This window comes from Meles meles, chromosome 18 (assembly GCF_922984935.1).
Source record: "Meles meles chromosome 18, mMelMel3.1 paternal haplotype, whole genome shotgun sequence".
Classification (NCBI taxonomy): Eukaryota; Metazoa; Chordata; class Mammalia; order Carnivora; family Mustelidae; genus Meles; species Meles meles.
This window is the reverse complement of record NC_060083.1, coordinates 32,418,685-32,440,481: the sequence shown is the minus strand read 5'-3', so window position 1 is coordinate 32,440,481 and position 21,797 is coordinate 32,418,685. Positions and strand designations below refer to the sequence as shown.

The 21,797-nt window shown below is 56.2% G+C and overlaps 1 protein-coding gene across 7 annotated transcripts in view; it reads left to right on the top strand.

Annotated features, from left to right (window-relative positions):
* Window positions 1-21,797, top strand: part of MSI2 (musashi RNA binding protein 2) — a 389,833-nt gene that overhangs the window by 345,031 nt on the left and 23,005 nt on the right. For 3 of the 7 annotated variants that reach the window (XM_045983866.1, XM_045983865.1, XM_045983867.1), the window contains exon 11: window positions 13,639-13,701. The exons of 1 other annotated variant lie outside the window; for it this stretch is intronic. In XM_045983866.1, the coding sequence (XP_045839822.1) occupies window positions 13,639-13,701 (63 nt within the window). Of the gene's footprint in view, window positions 1-12,273; window positions 12,691-13,638; window positions 13,702-17,228; window positions 17,279-21,797 lie in introns of those variants that run through there. 3 more of the 7 variants (XR_006815826.1, XM_045983868.1, XM_045983870.1) reach the window with 2 other exon arrangements.

The window sequence follows — 21,797 nt, the reverse complement described above, 5'->3', positions numbered from 1 at the left end:
GAACTGGGTCTTGCAAAGTCAAATAAAATCAGCAATGTAAAGAAGGAAAAGAAATATATCCCAGGCAGAAAAAGAAAAAACACACAAATGTAAGAAAACACAAAGTAGTGATGGCCTAAACAGAATAAGAATTTGTTTCTCTCTTTCATGTAAAAGAAGCCTGGATTGGTTTCACAGTATTAGAAGTTTGGGTTTCTTTTATCTTCATGTTCTGTTCTCTTCAACATAAGACTACCTCATAGTCTAAGAAGGCTGCCCAAGCTCCAGCCATCACATACTCATCCCAGAAGAGCACATCTCTTCCCTTTAACACTACTTCTCAGAAGTTAAGTGTGGCACTTTGCTTAGATCCCATTGATCAGACCTTAGTCACATGACTAGCTTTAGCTGCAAGGGCACCTCAGAAATGTCTTTGTTTCAGGTAACCACATGCCAGCTAAAAACTAAGGAAGAAAAGTGGAGTTTATACAGGATAATAATAATAAATAGTAATAATAAATAAAATAATAATAGTAAATAAAAACATTAAATTAAATATTAAATTTTAAAATATTAAATAATGTTAAATATTAACAAAAATTTTAAATTAAAAATAATAGAAGTAGAATAATATAAGATAATTAGCAGTCTGGCACAAAGCTGAGAGAGGAAGCAGCACAGATCCCATGGATTATGCAGATTTCAGAGTATGGGCAGCTGACAGGAGCAGTTCGGGGTGGGGGCATGCAGGGGGACTAGGCTAAAGAGGGCGGCAGGGCTGAGTCATGGTGGGCTTGTGAGTCCTGTGAGCAGGAATTCAGATTTGATCCCGAAAGCAAGTGGAAAGCCTTAGGGGACTTTAAGTAGAGGAGTAAGGTGATTCAATAGCCAAAGTGAATCGTAGAGGTGGGGGCCAGTGGAGAAACCACGGGGTCACCTCTGTTCCCTTCCTACACCTTTACTTCCTCTCCTAACCACTCCCCTCCACCTCACACTGTCTCTTGACTCCATTCCGCTCCCTGCCTCAGGCTGCATGGTGGCCCTGTGAGGATCCTTCAGCTCTGCTGGGGACCAGCCAGGTTGGTGTGGCATAGCTCAGTGCTCCCCCCTCCCTCCTAGGACAGTTCATAGGGGAGCAGCCAGGCAAGCCACCATCTGGCTGGGGACGCCCTGGGCCTCTGGTTCTGGGAGTTCCAGTTTGTGCTTATACCTCTCCAGCAGTGGAAAACAGGTTCCGCCTTGGGTGCGGATGTTGACGGATGGCTACTGGCGGCCTAGAGAACTGGCTTCAGAGCGATTTTGAAGCCAAGTCCTCACTCAGCAGAAAGCCAGGCCATGCCTGATGAGCGATGCCTGCGGGATTGCTGGATCTGGGACTCAGGCCCAGGCGCCACGGATTTTGCTTTCCTTATTTGTCTAATGATGGTTCTTGGGTACCGGGGGGTTTTCGGTCACTCTAGGAGATGGCCGTTCTGTTTCACATGGAGGGAGGCAGGGTGGTCTGAGGAGAGGTGCAGGAGCTCAGGGACACCCTGTGCCCTCTGGTGGAAAGGTGTCAGTAGGGGCTGCTGCAAGGTAAGCTCCAGTCAGGTCCGGCTGGTCCGAGCAAAGACAGAGGCTTCATGGTCAGTCTTGTCCTGATGGCGGTGGCTTGAATGTGGAAAGCAGAGCGTGGAGAGCCCCCGTTCTCGTTCTTGGGAGGGGAAGGAGTTTGCAGTAACCCAGATATCGGGGTTGGGGAGAAGCAGCCTTGGCTATGGGGGATGGGCTGCTCCTGAACTTGCTCACACCCAAACTTGTCGGTTTGGTCCGCTTTATGACGTCTTGTTAAGTGTCCGGAAATGCCTTTGGGTGCCACCCCACAGGCCTGGGATCCTGCCCGGATGGGTCCCCTGGACCCCGGCGGGGAACAACTCCACAGCCCTTCCATCTACCCCTTCTTCCTGCCCCCCACTGCCCCCCCACCTCGGCCAATCTTGAACTACTAAGATGAGGTGGTTGGCTTCCCAGGTACGTAGTCGGGACCTCGGGCCCCTGTGCCCTGGGTGCCCGCAACAAGGTGGTTCAGTTCTATAAACGAACACTCCCTTGTGAAAAAGGCCCCTCATGACGCAGCAGACCCCCCCCCCCCCGCCTCCGCACATCTGTTCATCGCCCACCCTGATCCGCACAGCCCTGCAGCCCTCGAGATGGTCTGCAGGGATTATGCTCTTCACAGACTCGATCCAAGGGCCCATTTTAAATCACAAGCTTGCTCCTCCTGCGGCCACCCCTCTCCCGGCCCCCTGGCCCTGTGTGCCCACTGTTTGAATGTGGAAGACAAGCTCAGTCAGGGAAACAGGTCTGCTGCTCTGGAAGAAGACAGGGGAGGCGCCACCCCAACCCCAAATCCTGGCTGCGGGCCATCGAGGGGCCATGGGGCTGGTGGCCGGGGGGGCTGTGCATGGGCCAGGCAGGCATGCATGGCCTCGCCGTTGTGCCTTCCCTTAACGTGGAGAACCAGGAGCTGACGACGCTATTCCCAGATGAAAGCAGAGCACAAGGCCTAATAGGCACTTAATAAATGTTTGCGGAAATGATTCGGAGCGATCTGAATTGACGTGAATTGTGGGTTTCACTTTCGATCAGCTTTCCTTGCCTCTTGAAGCTCTTGTGCATAAATAAAGGGAAATGTAACTAAAGGGAGCGCTCAGCTCCCCACGCCAAAGCCCAGAGCACAGCCCGGTACTCTCCCAGGGCCAAGTCCAGAGACCCAGTGCTTGCCCTCAGCTTGCAGGGAGAGTAGAGCCTCCTTCGGGCTCCGTGTCTGCAGCTGTCCAATGTCCAGTGTCCAGTGGGGCGATGGTCAACAGCCCCACTCCCTTTCCTCACAGGTTGCTAAGAGGGGCACTGGAATCAGGCATGATCCAGTGCTTGGGGGAAGGGAGGCGGGTCGTGTCCAAGGAGTAGGAGACCCTGCAGAGACGGGGCAGGGACAGCAGGAGGGAGGCTGCGGGCCTGGCTTCATCCCTCCTCGTCCTGGGACCTGAGTGCCACGCCCACCAATCCCATGTCCCCCTACACTGCCCCCCTTGCTCTGCTCCCACCTTCCAGGGTACCCGTACCCCCAGGCTTGCAGAGTCCCACTCAGCCTGCCGGCTCGAATGCAGTCACCTTGCTTTAAGCCCTTCGGGTTTCATTTCCATCAGCAAAAGCACATGAAAGCCAGCCACTTAAAACACAAAATAACCACAAAATATCGCATCTGGAATTATAGGCAGGTGGCAGTGGCCGGCTTAAGGGATGGGCAGTCATGCCTTCCACGACCGCCAAGGACAGACCGGAAGGCAGAGGTGTGGCTCTCGTGCCCTCCTCCTCCCCAGGCTGAAAACAGGAAGCAGAATCCCGCCCAGAGACGTTGCCCCAGAGCGCAGCCCAGCTCGGATCCCCTGCCCTTGAGAGATCCTGACCCGTGGGGTCGCTCCCTCTCATCCCTGCACCTTCAGTTTCGAGGGCGGGGGCAGGGGCACGTTTTCCGCAGTGTGCCGGAGAGGGTCTTCCAAGCCTGACTCAGGCCGGGTCCTCTCCAGGCACAGGGATGCCAAGTGAGCGAACAAGGAGGTCGGTGCCTGGAGGACATCCCACATGTGGCCAGATGTGTTCCTATGCGGTGTGACTGGTGTGCCGAGTGAGCATGGGGGAGGGAGGAAGGACTTTGCTTGGGAGGCTCTCAGGAAGGGGTGGCACCTGACCTGGGTTTTGAGTTGGAAACAGAGTTTCACCGGCAGCTGATGAGGCAAGGGTATTCCGAATCCAGAGACTAGCAGGTTAAAGGCACGAAAGCATGCTCCGTCTTCCTCCCTTGCATTCCTGCCTCTGTCCATCGTAACCCTCCCTCCCACCCCGTGCCATTACCTGGGCGGGACAGCTGGAGAACAGACTTTGTCATGGAGAAGTCAGAGTCACTTGCTCCCAGACCCAGGGAGTGAATCTGTGGGCCAGAGATGCTATGCCCCCCCCCTTTCTTAGGAGGCTCTTCCTGGTCAAGGGTTTCGCGGATACCACTGAGCCAGCCTGGTGCGCCCTAGACGCTGGCTGCTGGGGCTGGCATCTTTAAGGGAGAGCCTTGCCCAAAAGCACTCCCTTGCGGGGGCCGCACCCCTTGGAGGTGCCACAGGTACCTGCTGTGAACCTGAGCGGGTGGGCGTTGAGCTGGCCCTGGAGCACCCCTCGGGTTTCGGGGGAGGGTCGAGGCCAGTGCCACAGCCATCTCAGTGGTCTGTGTCTCTTGGATCTCTCCAGACTCTTCATCTGGGCTCTGGTACCAGCCTTGAACAAGCTAGGATTTGGGTAAGGCTGGGAGCAGGAAGGGCGCCTTTTTTCCCGCCCTCTTGCTCCCACCTGCTCCCCTTGTCCATCTACCCATCCTTTCTGCACCCAGTGCATAGTTACCAAGTGCCTACCCTCAAGGCTGGACGTGCTGACGAACCACAGAGACATGCTCTCGCCCTTACAGGGCATTTGTTGGGGGCAGGGAAGAAAGCAGGGTTCCACTGAGTCGCAAGGACCCAGAGAGGCTCCGCTAGCTGGGGCCTCCCCAGAGGAGCTGTGAGGAGCCAAGAGCGCCAGAGCCCCGGGATCCACGTCCACACCCGTGGTCCCCCTGTCACAGGGACCCGTCCCCTCCCTGAGCCCCCACGAGCCCCGTGCTTCCCCCGGTCACGTTACCCCACAAAGTTAGCTGTTGCACTTCAGATAAAACCTGCCCTTATCACTCACAAGCAAATTATAAATGTTATCAACGAAAGCCCTTCGGGCGGGAGACGTCATGTAAATTAATAGGATTTTAGAATAGGAAGTCTCCAGAGGGAGTTCTCAGCTCCACTACTGTTCTTACCTTGGGCAATAATAATAAAAATAGAAATAAAAGTTCTTACTGCACTTACTGATGGCTTGCCTGTGCCAGATAACTGCGCTGAGCACCCGGTGCCGTCGTGTCGCAGTGTCACAGCGGCCCGGCCAGGAGGTGCCGTTAGCCACATTTTCAGAGGAGCAGAAGGAGCCGGGGATAGAAGTTCCGTCTCTTGTCCTGGGTCCCAGTGAGTGCGGGAGGTGGCATTTTACCACCTTGCTGCAATCGCTGTCTGTACAGTTCCCTTGAACCACGCTGGCCCTGGAGTCCTTCCTCTGTTAAATGGGACTAGCGACGTCTTCCTTGCAGAGCTGTGGAGCTGGCTTATGGAGGGGACCCCAGCCTCTCTAGGATGGGCCCAGCTGGAGGGGACTTTCTGGGTCCTTGACCACGGAAAGTGCCACCGTGGCAGCTGCTGTTATTCTCAGGCGTGCGGTAACGGGTTTCTTATTGTCAAAGCCGTGTTCTTCTATTGTACAGGTGAGGAGACAGGTGTAGAGAAGGTTCTAGCATTTACCCTTCCAACTCAGGCTGGCACGCAAGTGGTACGCCGTGCTGTGAAAACTGTCAGGTGTGTCTGTGCCGCTTGGTAAATAGCAGCGGCCCTGTGTCCCCAGGGCATCTCCCTTACCACCCTGGGCTGCCCCCCAAGACTCTTTGACCGTTCCACTGTCCACCAGTCCCAGTGATGCCCGGGACAGCAGTGGTCTGCCATTCAGCACCAGAAGCACCTATGTCCAGAGACAAAAAGTATGTGTGTTTGGGGGGGGGGGGTGCTAGGGCTACATTTTACGCCAGGAGAGTTGAGGTCACAAATGTTCATTTACTCACAGAGTTAGTGATGGGGCCAGGATGGGGTGTTTCAGCAAGAAGTCTCGGGGTGCTCCAGGCTTCAGTGCTCCCCGTCCTGGTCCATAGAGGTGGGTGCCATAGGGGTACTCTTTGGAACTGTGCTGGGACAGAGCCATTGCAGAGCCCCATATAGAATGAGGCGGGGGGGGGGTGGCAAAGAGACTGGAGGCCATTTAGATTTAAAGGGACCAGCAGGAGACCCTATGGGGAGGAAGCAGGATTTTTGACTCAGCATCTGAAATTTGGGGAGCCAGGAAAAGTGTGAAGAGCCATGCAAACAGCAAGCCCTAGAAGGGGCAATAGTCAGGCCAGTGGTTTGTCGTGACACCCGCTGGGGGCAGGTGGGTGAGCGTCTCACAAGCAGAGACCACAGTGCTCCTGAGAGGGGGTGGGGAGGACGCGCTTTCATGGAAGGAGAAGCTCTCAGAATAGTTGCTGCTGTGTCCCTTGAAACAACGGTGTGGAGTGCCTTCTCTTGAAGGTCTTGGTCCTCAGTCTCAGGGAGACGGGCAGATAGTGCTGGCACGGAGCAGCAGGGAGTGGTTTGGGAACCAGCTCCCTGTGGCCATCCTCGCTCTTGAGGTCTTGCTGGGGAGAGAGCGTGACGTGGAATGGAGTGCTCTTGGGGCCAGCAGCCAGAGCCGGAGCACGTGTCCTGCATCAGCTGCTCCTGGTGCCGGCCCCCTTTTGGAGCAGGTTTGGTGCAGTCACACCGGGGCTGGAGCTCAGCTAGGAGACCCTAGAGCAGACACGGGCCTGGTTCCAAACTCTACAGGTTCGTGGTGGAGCCCTCCCTTCTCCCTGGCAGAATGAGCCATAGCTCCCCTGTGTCCAAGGCCCTGCTTCTTGTTGGCCAATTTCCTCTCCTTCCCAGGGAGCTGGTTTGTGTGCAGCGTGGTCCCACAGACAGAGCCCCCCTTTCTTGTCAGGGACTAGCAACTGTGGGCTCCATGAGGGCAGAAAACATGGGAATCTCAGTCACTGCTCTGACCACTGTGCTTAGAACAGTGCCTGGCGTGTAGTAAGTGCTCAGTACATATACATGGAGAGAGAAGGGGTCTGGAAGTGGGGAAGGCTCGAACATAGCTTCCCTGCAGAAGTTCTGGGTCAAAGAGAGGGGCTGCACCCCCCAGCTCTGCCAATGAGGGGCTGGGAAGGCCCAGGGAGGAGGATGCTGGGCCAGATCCCCCTGTGGAGCGCTCAGCTTCCTTTCTCCTGGAAGAGCCCAGCACCCAAGCAAGCAGGCCCTGAAGGGTGTTCTCAGCTCTCCTCCTGAAACCCTCAGCCCCACGCTCTGGGGTGGAGACCAAGACCCATTCTTGAGTTTCGTTATCCAGGAGCAGGAAGATGGGAAGCCACAAAGCCCCATGTCCGGGTCGGGGGGCAGGCCTCGCCCCACTGCTGGCACTCGGGGGCACGGTGATGGTAGGCGGTCCGTCGTGCTCCCTGAGCACCCCTGATCCGGAAGGGATCTGCAGGAAGACACACAGCTTTCACTGCTGGCAGGCACCCAGGGGCTGCGCTTGCCTGTTTCCAAAGGATGCTCTCTGACTCGGTCATGCTTCCACAAACCCTTTCATCCAAACCGAGGCTCTCTGACAACCAGACTGTAAAACCTCTCGAAGGTTTGATGTGTAGCGTACCTTCCCTTTATCCCCGTTGCGACGTCTACAGAGAAGATGAGGCTAAACAGCGATTGCCTTAAAAGTTATTTGGGAAGAGTGTTGTGCCATCCCTCTGCTCTAAGTGCCAACACCCTTAGGGCTCTCTCGCTCTCTCTCACTCTCTCAGGCAACACCCGGAGCCTCTCGCTTCCTTTGGGCAACTGGGAGGACCCAGGATCTGAGCTGCACGCCCTTCCCCTGCCTGTGCCCAGGCATGGAGGCCTGGCCTTCTCATTTGTCCCTCTGCCTTCCACCCCACACTCTCTCCGGCACCTCGGCCCCAGCAGGAGCCCTAGCCCTCTCCTGGGGGTGGAGAAGGCAGTGGGGAGGGGGACCCCCATGAGAATGGCACGATGGTGTCCTTAGGGAATGTCAGTCTTGCTCCTAAAATGGTGGGTGGAAATCAGATTCCTATTTTGAATGCTAGGAGCTCGGGGTTTGTTTTTTTCCTTTTTTCCCCTAATGGACACCTATTAGCTTTCTTCAGAGCAGAATTTTACAGCTTGATCACAGTCATGGGCCCCATTGGTAGTCAGTTGCCCCACCTCTTCAGGCCCTCTCTTCTGATCTGGACCCCCTAGGTCCTCCTCCTCCAAAAATGCACCACCCATCCCCTTTCCACTCATACCCCCAGCAGCCGCTGCTCCTCTGCACAAAGCTATGGATTTCCTTTCAAAGAACCAGCCCCAGGCACACTAGGCAGGTCTGCCCAGGAGGTGGGCAGGGCCCTGAGCCAGTCAGAAGACAGATGGACGCGTTTTCTAAAGTCTTCCACGGCGTGGTTCCTACGTTCTGGGTGACCGCTTTTCTCGGGGTGGCTTCTTTTGGAGTGTTTGGATTCAGTGAGGCAACGGCGGGTTTAGCCAAGAATGTTGGAATCATCTGAAGAAAGTGTTGGCGGGGGAGATGCAGGTCATGCTGGGGAAGGGGGCAGAGAGTGCTCTGAGCAAACGCAACAGAGGAAAAATCGCCTTCCTGATGGACCCTTCGGGATGGGAACGCACATTACAAGAGACTGTTATAAAGACGCCCTCAAAGTCGCAGTTGGAGCCCTCAGGAAGCTCTGAATTCTCTCATCTGCACTTTCTGCGAGAGGCGCAGAGGTCCATGGACTTCTCCAAGGTCACAGAAATAAGTAGTGACTGTGCCAGAGCCGTCTCCCTGGCAGCCCGCTCCCAGGAGGGCATCTTTTCATGCCGTGCAGGGAGGAGGGTTTAGGGAAAGAGGTGCCCAGCTGACACCCCGCAGCCGGCAGGAAAGGAGCACCGTTTCAGTGTGGACTGCCAACTAAGGCTTCCCTCAGTCAGGGTTCTCTGCCTCCACAGCGCGTCAGAAGCATCTGGAAGGCCTTTAAAAGCTAGCGATGGGGGCCTCGCCTGATTCTTAGTGTGTTGTGAAAGCTCCCCCCGGCCAGGCTGGAGCCCCGCTGCTCTGCGCGGAGGCCCTGCCATGTCTCGGGACATGGTCCTGAGAAGGAGAGTCACTTCTGAATCGTCGGGAGGGCCTTCCTTTCCACGAGGAAGCAGGGCGATGGACTTGGGCAGATGTGCGGTGCCATTGAACGTCTTAAAGTTTTTGAGAGCCTTTAAAGGTGTGAGCTCTGGGCTGTGCACGGGGATCACCCGGAAAGCAGTGAACGGTCCCACTGTGCATGTGGGCTGCAGCGCAGAGCAGCTAAGTCTGATTCTCTGTGGAGCCAGGTCTCAGGATTTGTCAAGGCTCCCCGGGGGCCAGGGAGCAGTCCCCCACCCCCCAGGGCTGGTTCATTATGCTCCTGTGCATTTGAGCTTGTCCCCCTGGGGCTGGAGGGTTGCCGGAGGAGAGGCAGCTCCACGTTCAGTGACACCGCCGTGCAGCAGTGACTTCCCGTGCCCGCTCTCAGGCACCCTCCCGGGGACGTCCTGACCCTCAGCAGCTGGTGCTCCGCCAGAACCTTCTCTGGGGCAGACTCTGCAAGGCCTTACCTGGGACACGGGGCTCAGGCCCTGCCCTAGAAGAATTAGTCAGCCAGCAAGAGAAGATTTGCGCATCAAAACACCTGCTTCAGGGGGGCAGGAACCAGTGCTTCCCAGGAAGCATCCAAAGGAGGTGTGGTGCCCTAGAATTCTCAAAACAGTCTGAAGTGCCATTGACTTCTAATTTGCCATCCAGTTTCTCCCAGCTTGGAGAAGTCCAGGAAAGCGTCTCATTCACGGTCAGTGGGATGGTGACAGCTTATACTTAGATGAGCTACGAAGCCCAGAGGCAGCGCTTTCCAGGGCCAGAGACCTTGACATGGGGAAGATGGGTTCATGCAGGCTCAGAGGTGAGAGGCCAACAGTGGTTCTCCGGCCGCACGAGCTGGTTACTCAGGGCCCAGAGAACGGAAGCGCCGCGCCCAGGTTACACAGTGAGGCCAGGGCAGCAGGGGATGGAGGCTGGGCTCTGATTCCAAGCAGGGTGACCCTTCTCTTCTCCCATGTGAGGGCCAGAGGACCTTCCGACTTGCAAGACTGGGTCTTCGGATTTGACCTCCATTAAAGAAGGCATGGCACCTGTGTGTGCTTGGAGTTAAGCCTCGGCATCATTCTTTTGTTCCCAGGTACCCTCTCTGTGCATGCAGGGGGCTCGAACAGGAGGGGCAGGCCTCATTCCTAACACCCAGGCTCCTGGGCGGGCAACCTAAGCCCCCAGGCCCTGAGATTCTGTCAGCAAAACATCTGGTTCTTTGGTGCCTGATTTACTGCTAAGGAAGGAGAAGTGTTAGAGCAGGAGGGTCCCGCCAGCCTTGGCCCAGTCACTGTATAAGAGCTGAATGGAACGCCTATGCTAGTCTTGAGCTAGGGAACTTTAGCTCCGCTAGAATGACATTAGGAGGCTGGGACAGTGTGGAGGATGACAGGCCACTGTTACGGGTGAAGCATTCCAGGCGCCCCCATGTGCTTATGACTGTCTGGCCCTGTGGCCCATCATGGGGAGAGTGGAACAGCCCTCCGTGCAGGGGAGTCCTGTCTTAAAGGTGGTGCTGATGGCTGGACAGGCCTCCCCAAAATGACACCTGACATTCATTGAAGCTTACCCCCTGGCAGGAGTTCATCTGAGCATTTTGTGTATATTAATCTTGCACTCATATCCTCACCTCCTTTAGAGATGGGGATGTGAAGGCACAGAAAGGTTAAGCAACTCGCCCAAAGTCACACAGCTAGTAAATGGCTGAGCCAGGATTTGAACCCAAGATTCGTGCTCACCTGCCTCACAGGAAGTCTGGTTGCTCCCTTCGCTTTGGCCAGGCGGGCTATACGAAGCAGGAAGCCTCTGCCCACATTCCCGGCAGCAGAGAGGAGATGGTCATCTATTCTGGGCAGTGAGCAGGGTGCTGGGGCAGCCACGGGCACTCCGGAGCCAGGGGTTCTGCCGCCTGAGCCCTGTCAGCCCTTCTGTCTAGTTCCCCCAAGGTCTTCTCCTGGGTACCCCTGGCCGGGACAGTTCAGACCGCCTCTCCCTTCAGAAGTAAAATGAGAGGTTTCCCAGACAGCTAGGCCACCATAGATGACCCCTGGCTCCTCGGGGCCTGGGGAGAAAAGCTGAAAACAGGACCACGAGGCAAGTCTGGAAGGCTTCTCCTCCCTGCACCCCTAGCTCTTCCAGGTCCGGGTCTAGTCCAGGGGGCTCATCTCCACCACAGTCCCTGGGCTGGGGCCTCCTGGTCCTCAGGTGCCTCCCACTGTCCTAGAGACAGGCTGTTCTCCATCAGGACAGCTTTAGACCCTGGGTCGTGATGCTTCTTTGGCCTCTGATAGCCCCTTGTGTCACCCCAACACATGCACATGCGTGCACACACACACGCACCCCACCTCTCTTGGATCTTGGTCTGCCCACCCCCAGCAAGCCCAGCCACCAAGGAGAGTCCATGGGGCCTCCCTAATAATAGCATTGGGCTTATCTGCTAGGTCATCTGAAGAATACGTGTGGAGTGACCAGTGCAGCGGAGCAGCCTCAGAGGACAGGAGGGGGAACGGCAGGGAGCTGGGGAAGTGATCCGGGACAGAGTCCCACAGAGGCTGGGCTGGGGCCCTCGGCCGCTTGGCGTCTCAGATGCAGTCACTGCGAGGGCTGCAGGCTCCCCTCTCCGGTGTCTCCGGTGTGGGGGGCAGACTGAGCTCTCCTCCCTGGCCTCTTCTCACACCTGTCAGTCCGCTCAGCCCTGTTTGATGGTTGAGATGAAATTCTAGCCCTTAGCAGTGTCTGATGCTCAGTCTCCAGCAGAAACCTTTATCTGAGATTAAGGATAATGGATTTCCTTTCTTGGATAAGTTTTCCTTCCTCTTTCTCTCAGACTTTTTTTTTTTTTCCTGTTCAAAAATGCGCTTGACTCCAGAAAATAGCCCTTTTGTTAAATGTCTTTTTTATTGACTAAACTCGCCTCCCTCTGGTTCTGCCCCCCACTCCCTTCCCCCTGCCATGGACATCTTTTCAGGCTTCCAAGGAAACCGGTGAGGAGTGCAAAAGAATAACTTGACCTTCCTTCTCTTCCAGCCCACTTCCTTCTCCTTCAGGGTCCCCTGAGCTCTGCTGCGTGTGGCTGCAGCAGGGGAGGAGGGTGCCTAGTGTGCGGAGGTTGGGACGGAGAAGTAACTCGAATTCTTCCTTATTTTCCTTCAGCACTTTCTTCTATCACCCACATTTCCAGAAACCTAGATCCTGCTTGGAAGAAAGGGGGAAAGGACTTGGTGGGGGAGTGGCTTCGTGGGTCTCAGGTGGCAGGGGGCCGTGGTAGCCCCCGTGGGGGAGGGAGCGGCCTCCTGGCACGTGTGGGATCTTCATGGGAGCTGGGAGACCCGTTCCAGCAGCCAGGGATGACCTTGTACCCTTATTTCACCTGGATCTTTCTTTTTCCCCCTTCAACAGCCCTATTACCATATTTAAATGCAAGTATGTCTTTTTTCATTGACATTTTAAGTAGCTTAGCCTGACCTTTTTAGAGTAGCTCGTTCCCTTTTGAACTTTTTTTCCTCCCCAGTAGTTCCGTGTAGCTAGGACAATAGTCTTAGAGTTTAGTGGGCTTCTAGATTCTGCTGTGTTTGGGAGATGGCTCTCTTTCTTTCCTTTTTTCCCTACCCCCACCCCGCTCCTTGCCCCCCATGGTGCATGTGCTCCCCCACCGTGTCTTGTAGCAGGTCCCTATTTGGAAGGCCCAAAGGCTGAAGCCCAGCAGCTGTCTGGCTGCCAGTTGTTTGCTGCTGGCTTCTGGCCCATCATTTAAAACCACAGCCTTTGGAAGTGGGGCTTGAAATCAGGCCTCGAAAAGTCTGCCTGGATGGCAGATGGCGATTGTTCCACGTGTGCGCGTGTCTGTGTGCGTCCCCATGTGTGACTGTGTGTCCCCATGTGTGACTGTGTGTGCGTGATGCTAGTGGCCAAGAGAAGCCCAGGGGAGAGGACTCGCCAACCTCTTCCTTCCCCTGGACATCCTGCAGCCACGCTGGGTCACTTTTTCGCTTCCAACCTTCAGTCCCATTTCTGGGACAGCCTTGCTGCTCCGGTGTTCTTAGCTAGGGAGACACTTGATGGAGATCCCTAGGACACCCTGCACTGCCAACTTGATCAGGATGTGGAGCTCAGACAAGAGGCAGATCGAAATCCCCATCATGTGCCTCAGGAGGTTGAAATGAGGAGACAAAGCCACAGGGCTCACCTCACATTGGTCCCTGTGGCTACCCACTCCCTCCCCCAGCTGCCTTCCCGTGTACTCGGGTGGTCAGCCGGGCCTCCCAGCACACCTCGCCCTCCAGGCTGGGGCTGAGACAATGCTAGTGCAGGCTTTCCAGAGTCCGGACCAGCAGAGCCTCAGGAGAGCAGCTGGAGTTCAGCCACCTCCTGGGCCAGGTGCCTGTGCTGCCCAGAGGCTCAGGGCCACCGGTGGGGGGTTGGGGGGTTGGTTCCTGGGCCATGCTTGGCGCTGCCATGGACACACCCTGGGGGACCCCCTCAGTCATGGCAAGGACAGCAGGGGCCCTGCCGTGCTCCCAAGAGAGGATCTTCCTCATCCTCTTAGATTATTTCAGTGTAGGAATCAAACACACCTAAAGGGGCTATGCCTTCTGGAAGCCTGAGAGCTACTGACCTGGGTCCCTCCTAAAGGCTGCCCCGAGGAGATCCCTTTTGGCTCCTATCCTTTGGAGGAGGGGGTGGAGCGCGGCCTGTGAGCCTGGGCTGTGCCGGGGGGCCCATTCCAGGGTCCGACCCTCACTCCAGCTCGTCTCTCCCCACCAGGCTTCCCGGCAGCGGCTTACGGACCAGTGGCGGCGGCGGCGGTGGCGGCTGCAAGAGGATCAGGTAGGGAGGTGTACGGGGCAGGCGCTCCCAGGCATGCCCCAGTGTGCGGGGGAAGGTAAAGGCCCTGTTGGATCTGTGTGGCTGCGTCTGTCCACTACTGTCACCACAGCCCAGAGGGTGGGGACAGGGGGGCGCGGGCGAGGCCCTGCCACCCCGGGGGCAGCTCCCAGTGCAGATCAGTCGCAGGACTGCAAACCAAAGGTAGAGTCTTATTCTGTCCTCGAAAAAAGAGCAGTGACCTTGTTTTTTACTTTGGATGGCCCCTCACCCGACAGCCGGCTTCAGGGCACCCACGCATTTCCCTCGTTGGCTTTCACTGCTTCATGAGGCTCCCTTCCTTGGGCCTCTGACCTAGCCAGAGAAGATCCCGGTTGTGCGAGGGAGGCTCCTGGCCTCCAGGCCCCTGCTGCACCTGGCAGGTGGTCTTGCTGATTCAGCTCAGACCCTGGTCCCCGGAGGCCGGAAGTAGGGCCAGTCCCAACCTCTGTGAAAGGGAGTGATTTCTTGAAGCCCCTGTTGCCTCCCAGGCTCTCCTTAGAGCAGAGACCAGAGAGTTCCTAGACTCCACCTGCCAAGGGAACTGGGGTTTTTTCTCTCCCACAAAACTGCCCTGGTCCTTTGGTCTCTAAACCCAGTCTCTTAGGAGATCTAGAGCCCCTCAGGTGAGGTGGGAGCGTTTGCCCAGCAGCCCTGTGGGTCAGACTGGAGCTGGTGTGTCCAGGACACAGGCCCCAGAGCGGCCTCTGTCCCTCTCCCCCAGATGCTCCCCGCCTTGCTAAGCAAGCTGGGCTGCCGTTGTGTGCCGGGCTCCCTGGGAGGCCACCTGGCATCCGCGCCCCAGCCGCGGAGGGGCCCCTGCTCCTCCAAGACTCTCCCCACCATGCCCCGGGGACAGGGCCGCAGAGCACCCCGGGGAGCAGTTAGGAACAGGGCTCTGAGGAGGGTGGGGGGCGGGAGGTACTGGTGGGGTACCAGGAAATGGGGCATTCAAAGCCCAGAGGGCAAATGCCAAAACCCAAACCCTCAGTGGTAAGAGACTGGCACAGTGAGGCCCTTTAGAAACATCAGTAAAAATCCGTTCCATGCAAACTGGCACTGCCTCGAGCTACAAAGGAGCCACTCCCCGGAATCACCCACTGGGGATTTGTTTGGAGGGGCCAGGAGCTCTCTGGGGGCTGCTGAAGGCCAATTAGCCAGAGAGCTGGGCACCTGCTCAGCCTCCAGCGGCCTCCACCTGCCCTCTGGCCAGTGTCCCCTGGTGCCCCTGCCCTGGGGGCAGGCGCGCCACTGCCTGGTGTCTCCCTGTTCTGTTTGGTTTTTTTAACTTGAGTGCTTTTTGGTATCGTTACAAACAAGCCTCTGTCCTACCTGTGCCTGGTGGGGGGGATGACAGAAAAAAAACTCGAGATTTTTGAGTGTTGTTGGTTGTTTTCTCCGTTCAGTTTCTTTCTTATTATGACTTGGATTATGAAACTAAACTTTAACCCGAAATTAACCCTGCCTCTCTCCCCACCCCCATTCTCCTTGACTTCATGGCAAGTTTAAAGGGCAGCATGGGGTTCTTCGCAAGTCAGAGAGCGGTCTCCCTGTGGCCCGTGCCCCCCTCCGCCACCCCTACCCTCTCACGGACCCCCCAGAGCTAGGCGGGAGTCCCACCCATCCCTCCCCAACTCCTAACCCCAAACTCCAGAGCCATCTCCAACCACACTTTTTTTTCCAGGATTAGTGGTGTTTTATTTGTAGCCATTTCCATTGGGAGCCAAGACTCCCCGGGGCCATTCGAGGTCAGCCATGCTCATCGCTGCACTGTTAGTGAATTCTATTCAGGAGCGTGCTCCCAGACCACCTGCCCCACACCAGCCTAGGTTAGTGCAAGGAGTAAATCCTCAACTCCGAGGTGCCTGGCCCCAAGGGTGCAGGCTTGGCCAGGAGGCCACAGGGCACCCGGCAGTACTGCCTGGGGGTCAGGGGCTTGGGGTGAGCCCCAGGGCGACAACTAGACCGTGCCTGCCAAAGTCAGAACACCGCCTGGGCTGGAAGACACCTGCCTCCGTATAGACAGGGTAGCTCAGCCCCTCACCCCCATCCCAGTCTTTGGACCTGGAGCAGGGTTACAAGGTTGGGGAAAGAAGATCTCGGCCTGTCTTTCTTTTAACGCATTTTGGCCTGTAAGGACTGTCCCCTCCCTCCCTCTAGAACATAACCTGGACTCCGAGCCTGGTGAGACGGCCAGTTATTTACCTGTTGCGGTGGCCCCTCCGTGGCATTTTGGCAAACACGTGAGAGGGACGGCACAGACTGGTTTGCGTTTGTGCATCAGCCCAGGCCAGCAGGTGATCGCCCAAGGCTGACTGCCCGGTTCTCCCTTCCCCTGCAACCCTGCGCACCCCACTCCCATGCCAGCTCCTTCCCGGGGGACGGGGGTGTTCCTTCAGCCCCCCAAGCAAGTGGCTTCAGCTATTGGAGGGCATCACAAGCCCAGGCACTTCGTCTTATAGGAAGAAGCTGGTACAGGGAGTCTGTGGAGTACCGACCTTGAGCTTGGTACTCCCCGAACCTGGCAGGGGACTCCAAACCGCAGGAAGCGTGGCCTCCGCTCCCCACGGGGCTGGCTGTCAGGCTTGGTCTAGGGATCAGGCATCGTGTGAAAGGCCCTATTGGGCCTTTCGTTTTTGTCCAGCTCCACAGTTTTGTTTTTTTTTTTTCCTCCTTCCATATTTTGATGTACCAGGGGAGCTTCCTGAGGTAGAAGCAGCTGCCGAGGGCCGAGGGCCGTGGGGTAGGGGTGGGGGTGGGGCGGGGGAGCAACTCGGATTTCGCTCAGGTTGGCAACTTGTATCTGTCAGGGCTATGGTGTCAGGGTAGGAGGTCCAGGGGGGCCTTGAGCTCTGCACCCACCTCAGCTGACTCCTCGAGGCCAGCCTGCCCGCCTTTTCCTAATTCATGCAGGACCTGAGGTGAGCAGGGCTCAGGAGACCCCCCCGCCGGGCGAGGTCCCTGCCGACTCCTAGATGACTTCACTATCAGTGGTCACTTTTCTTTTACCTTCACCCGGTAGTCTGAAACGTCATCTTTTCTTGTGCTCAGTCGAGAGTTTGTTTGTTTATTTTGATCGTATTCATTCAGTTCTGATGGCCTCATCCCGTCCCACCCAAACCTAAGTCCAGTTCGGTCAGCCACCCCCTGACACACACACACACACACACACACACACACACACACACAGGTGAGGGGAGTGGTTCGGATGCTCAGGCTGTTTTATTTCCGGGTGACATTTACGGGGTGGGTCTGTGTGTCAGTCGAAGAGCTTCTGAGCCCCCTGCCCGCCCCCCCAGCCCGTCTCCGGCCCCAGCCAGGACCCCTTACTGTACTTTATACTTGCCAGCTTTATTCCAGTCTAGTAACATGAGCTCCTGACGGTGGTGGTGAGTGCGAGAGTCATGTTTCTGTTGTCTTTTCTCTTGCTTGGTTGGGGCTGCGGTGAGAGAGTGTCTCTGAGGCATACTTTCCCGCCTCTCTTACACTAGGATCTGCACACCTCCTCTCAAACACTCTTCTGAGCACGCTCAGCGGGAAGGTTTGTCCACACCTATTAATCCTCTCTCAGTGTCCAGCTTCCTGTTAGTACCAGCTGGTTTGCATGTTTTTGCTTGTTCAGATGAAAACAGTTCAAGAAACAAACTCATATCCAACTCTCGAGAAATGTCTTTTTTTTGTACACTTTCGTTTTCGATTTTTTTTTTATTAGTCACGACTCCAAAACACCTGTTGTCCAGTAAAACATTTCACACCTCCCCTGCCTGTTCTTAGAGTGTATGTCTCTGTGGGACTGAACTAAATGCATGCACTGTAGTAGATGTCCTGGTATTAGCCGTAGCCCTAGAACATGCATTGTTGAGTTGATATTACAGGGTCTCTGACAGCCCGGCCCAGCACGGCTGCTGGCAGGACAGCGCGGGGGACCAGGAAGACAGGGGGCTCCATATTTTCAATGTTGCCAAGGGGCTTGGATCCATGTTCTCGCCATCAGCCACCACCACCTCCCCTCACGCTCCCCGCTCCCCCAGTCCAGCACTGGGCCACCACCCCCAGCTCTAGCCTTCCTCACTGAGCTCGCTGGCGACCGTGTCTGTGAACAGAACTGGGATCGGAAGGAGTCTGACCGTTCATCCTTGTTCTCATCTTCCTCGTAGGGTTCTTGACCAGAGCAGGTCTTCTCTTCTTTGGCAAGGTCCGCCGGCAAGGCTCGTCCAGGCCCTCAATGCCTTGGGTCCTTTGCCAGCTCACGTCCGGCCTGTTGAGGGGAACAGGTCCACGTGGCGGTCCTGTCTGCATGGTCTGGTCCCCAGGGCGGAGAGGAAGTGAGACGTGGTAGGGAAGGGGATTCCGATCTTAACGATCCTGGGTCTGCAGACAGGGAATGCGTTGGGTCCTGGCGAAGGTTAGCATCTGTTCTTACGGTTGGTGAAGATAAAGGAGAAGCCTTTACGTGTGCCCTCCAAGGAACGGGTGGGGGTGGGAGGGGGGCAAGTGGCGTCAGAGTGGCAATCTTCCTAGTGTGGAGATTATCGGCGCAGCTCCGTGGGGGGAGGAGGGAAGGGGACGAGAGGGAAGGGGTTCATTCGTGACATTCAGAGAGAAGGCCGCAGTTTCCCTCCACCTTGCCAGCAAGATTCCCCAGTCCGGCAGCTCTGCCCTCGGCTCAGGGGCGTGGGCAGTCCGTGTCCCTGGACACGCCGTCTCCCCTACATTTGTGGGGACAAGCCATACCAGAGTACCAGAGGTCTCTCCGAGCTTTCGGAGATGGCCCCCATCTTTACAAACTGGTGGGCTGTGAAGTAGTAGTTGCTGCCTGGGCCCTGCTCTTTAGTCAGGCTAATTGGTGGCTCTGACCTAAAGCCACAGGAGGACGCCATGGGACCCGAGCCTTCAGGGGATAAGTTATCTGTTGTGGGAGACTGAAGCCCAGGACGTCACGGCATCCGTGGCGTTCCCAGAAGAGTGTGTGTGACAGTGGAATGGTGGCAAGAGGTCGGTGGCTGCGTCAGCATGAACAAGGATTGCAAGTGAGCGGGCCCGTCAGCCACTGGACAGAAGGAGGCCCCCAAGGCCCAGGAAGGGAAATCTGGGAAGAGCCATCCTGCAGGGGCGGGTGGGGGGAGGCAGAGGGGACTGTCTGGAAGCAGTAGGCTTCCAGGGCTGCTGAAGCTGCCTACTGATGCAGGCTGCTGAGGTGGAAGGAGGGCAGGACAGAAGGCAGAGGAGCGGAAATCCCCTTTATTGGCCTAAATCCGGGGTCTGGCTCTGCTCAGAGAATGGCTTTGCTATGCTGTGACTAAACATTCTAACCATTTCAGTTCCAGTAGGTACAACGAACAAAAGTAAAATTCAACTTAGGAGGGAAAGGAAACAGTTGAACTTGAACCATAAAGGAGAGTAGATGCAGGGACGCACGAAGCAGGCCTGCCCATCCCACCCCTCCCCTCCTGGGTGTTTTCCATGTTCCCCATGACGCCCTTCACCTTACATGTGCTGGGGTCCGGGGGACATGAACAACAGCGTCCCGCACACACTCCTGCAGCTGCTGGAGGGATCCGGGAATTACTAGCATCCTTTGTGGCATACAGTTTAGGGTTCCTGGATGTTGCTCTCAACAAGCAGGCGTTGAAGATCTGCTCTGTGCCAGGTGCCGAGGAATATAAAGGCAGACAACATGTCTTGCCTCCAGTGGTCTGAGAATCCAGATCCCTCCTGCTGAGAATCCCTATTTCCCATGATGCATTGCTTCCCACACTGTCAGCTTCGCATGAAAAGGAAAACGGATCTATGTGCTGCCTCCCTTTCTGAAGATGGCTTTTCTGCGTCTCCTTCAGCAGGCTCCGATGTGCAGGAAGGGGAGCTGTAGGGCCATCATCCCTTGTTTGTGCTAGCAGCAAGCGTTCTCACGGGATGGCGGTCCCGGGACGGCCCAACTGGGGGTAGGGTCATGGGGACGCATCTCGCTGGGAAAGAGCCCCCATCTGTGGCTGCGGCGCGGAGCCAGCATGGCTGCCCAGAGGGAGGGCAGATCCCTGACCCGTTACAAGCAGCTGCCGCAGCTAGCCAAGCTTACCTCTCGGTCCGCCGCCTCGTGTCCTGGGGATGGGCAGCTCGTTTCTCAGTTTGTCACTAAAATCTTCGTTTCTGGGAGGGCCGGGTCTTTAGCCACTGAGAGACCTTGGATTTCAGTAGACCCAGTGAATTTATAATAATACGTGGAGCTGCCCGTGGCTGACCTCTGCTTCGTTCTTTTTCCAGGGGCTTTTGGACCAACCCTCTTGAGGATAAAATACATCGGCCGGGATCAATAATTTTGTAATAGAAACACCGTGCACTTGATAAATCAGCTCTAGTGCAATTAGCGACTGGCCTTGAAGCCCAGACCTCAGTAGAAGTTAATCCTAAAGTGAACGGAGTGGGGGGGATATTAAGGGTCTTTTAAATCCGTGGGATTCTTTTCGGAGGGGACACCTCGTCCCGCTGAGCTGGTCCTCTCACACTGGCTCAGGATCCCAGGCCCTGCCATCTAGAGGAAGGTGGAAAGTGTGGTGCTGTCCTTGGACACCCCGTAAGAGCACAGGGAGCCCCTCTTGGCATCCTGGGCTGGGTCAGGCCACTTAAGGGTGTGGAGAGCCCCAAAAGCTGATGAACCCACATGGTGGTGAGAGTCATCAAAGGAGCACGGGCCTCGGTGTGTCGTGACTCCTTACGTTTCTGCAGAGGTCAGCTGACCACGTCTCTGACCCCAGCTAGCCCAGGAGACAGGCAGGAAGGCAGAGGTTTTTGGCCTGGTGTTATGTGTTTGGTTTTGAAGAGAAAGCAGATCTGCAGAATGATTGCATTACTTACCAAAGTCACCCAGCTGGTTACGCGGGGAGCAAGGCTTTGGTCAAGGATGAAGAACCCTGACCTTGAACCCAGGTCTCTGACCTCCTTTAACAGTCCTGCAGAGAGACGGTGTTTGTTCATGAAGAGGTCACCTGCTACCCAGATGCCCCCGACATGTGGGGTGTGCTGGAAATGCCCAGGAGCCTCGGGGCCCTCGCTGTGTCAGCCAAGGACTCAGGCCCCTAGATCTCACAGGCCCGTCTCTCAGTTATAGATTTCAGAACTGGGCCCAGGGCGCATCTACCACGGAATTTAGTTCAGCAGATATGTAGTAAGTGGGTAACAAAAGTAGTTATTAGTTCTTGCGGCAGGCAGTGTGCTAGACTTGAGTCAGGGTGCTTTGGACTGGGTCAGAAAACCCAACTCAGCATGGTTGAATGTCATGGGGCACTTACTGGCCAGCATCCCAGGAGCTGGGCTCCCATCCGTGGAAGAGTGGGCTTCGTGTGTCGGCCACTGGGCTCTTTCTCTGCGGTTTCCTTGGCTTTGTCCTCCTCTTTGCTTCCATATTGTCTTGATGTTGGCTTTCCTACAGTAGCAAAATGGTCGCAACAGTTTCCTGCTTCATGCCAACCTGCCTAGAGGAAGAGACCGTCATCAGATGGTCCTGAATTCTAGCAGAAGTCCCGAGCTTTGTGCTGCTTGGCTGAGGCCTGGTTTGTGAGAACCAGTCACTGAGGGCAGGATCCAGCCCCCTCTGAGCCAACTAGCAGGAGAAGGATGGAGTCCCAAAGGACAGTCTGGGTGCAGATATAGAGGGGAAGGGAGAATGCTGCTGGGTGGGCAAGTACGAAGCCCACTACAGCCCTGGGATCTCCTAGATGAATCCAGAGCACAATCCCTGCCCTTGAGCGTTTCCCAGCCTAGTGTGGAGGCTAACGGGTACTTCTGGTATGATGGCAAACGTCCAGTCACAGAAAGGGCACGGAGGAGGATGTAGTTGGCTTTGTCTGGGAAGTCAGGGAAGGTTTCACAGGGGAGTGACTCTTTCTACTTCTAAAGGACAAATAATAGGAGTTCCCCAAGGACCAGAGGGAACAGCATGTGCAAAGCCCCCAGAACCCAAAGCAGAGAGGTGACTCTGAGGCCCTGCAAACGGTTCACAGCAGCGGGAGAGTAAAATGCACTGGGGGCGGATGGGGGCCCCGGGTCGGGGGCGGCCGCAGGTG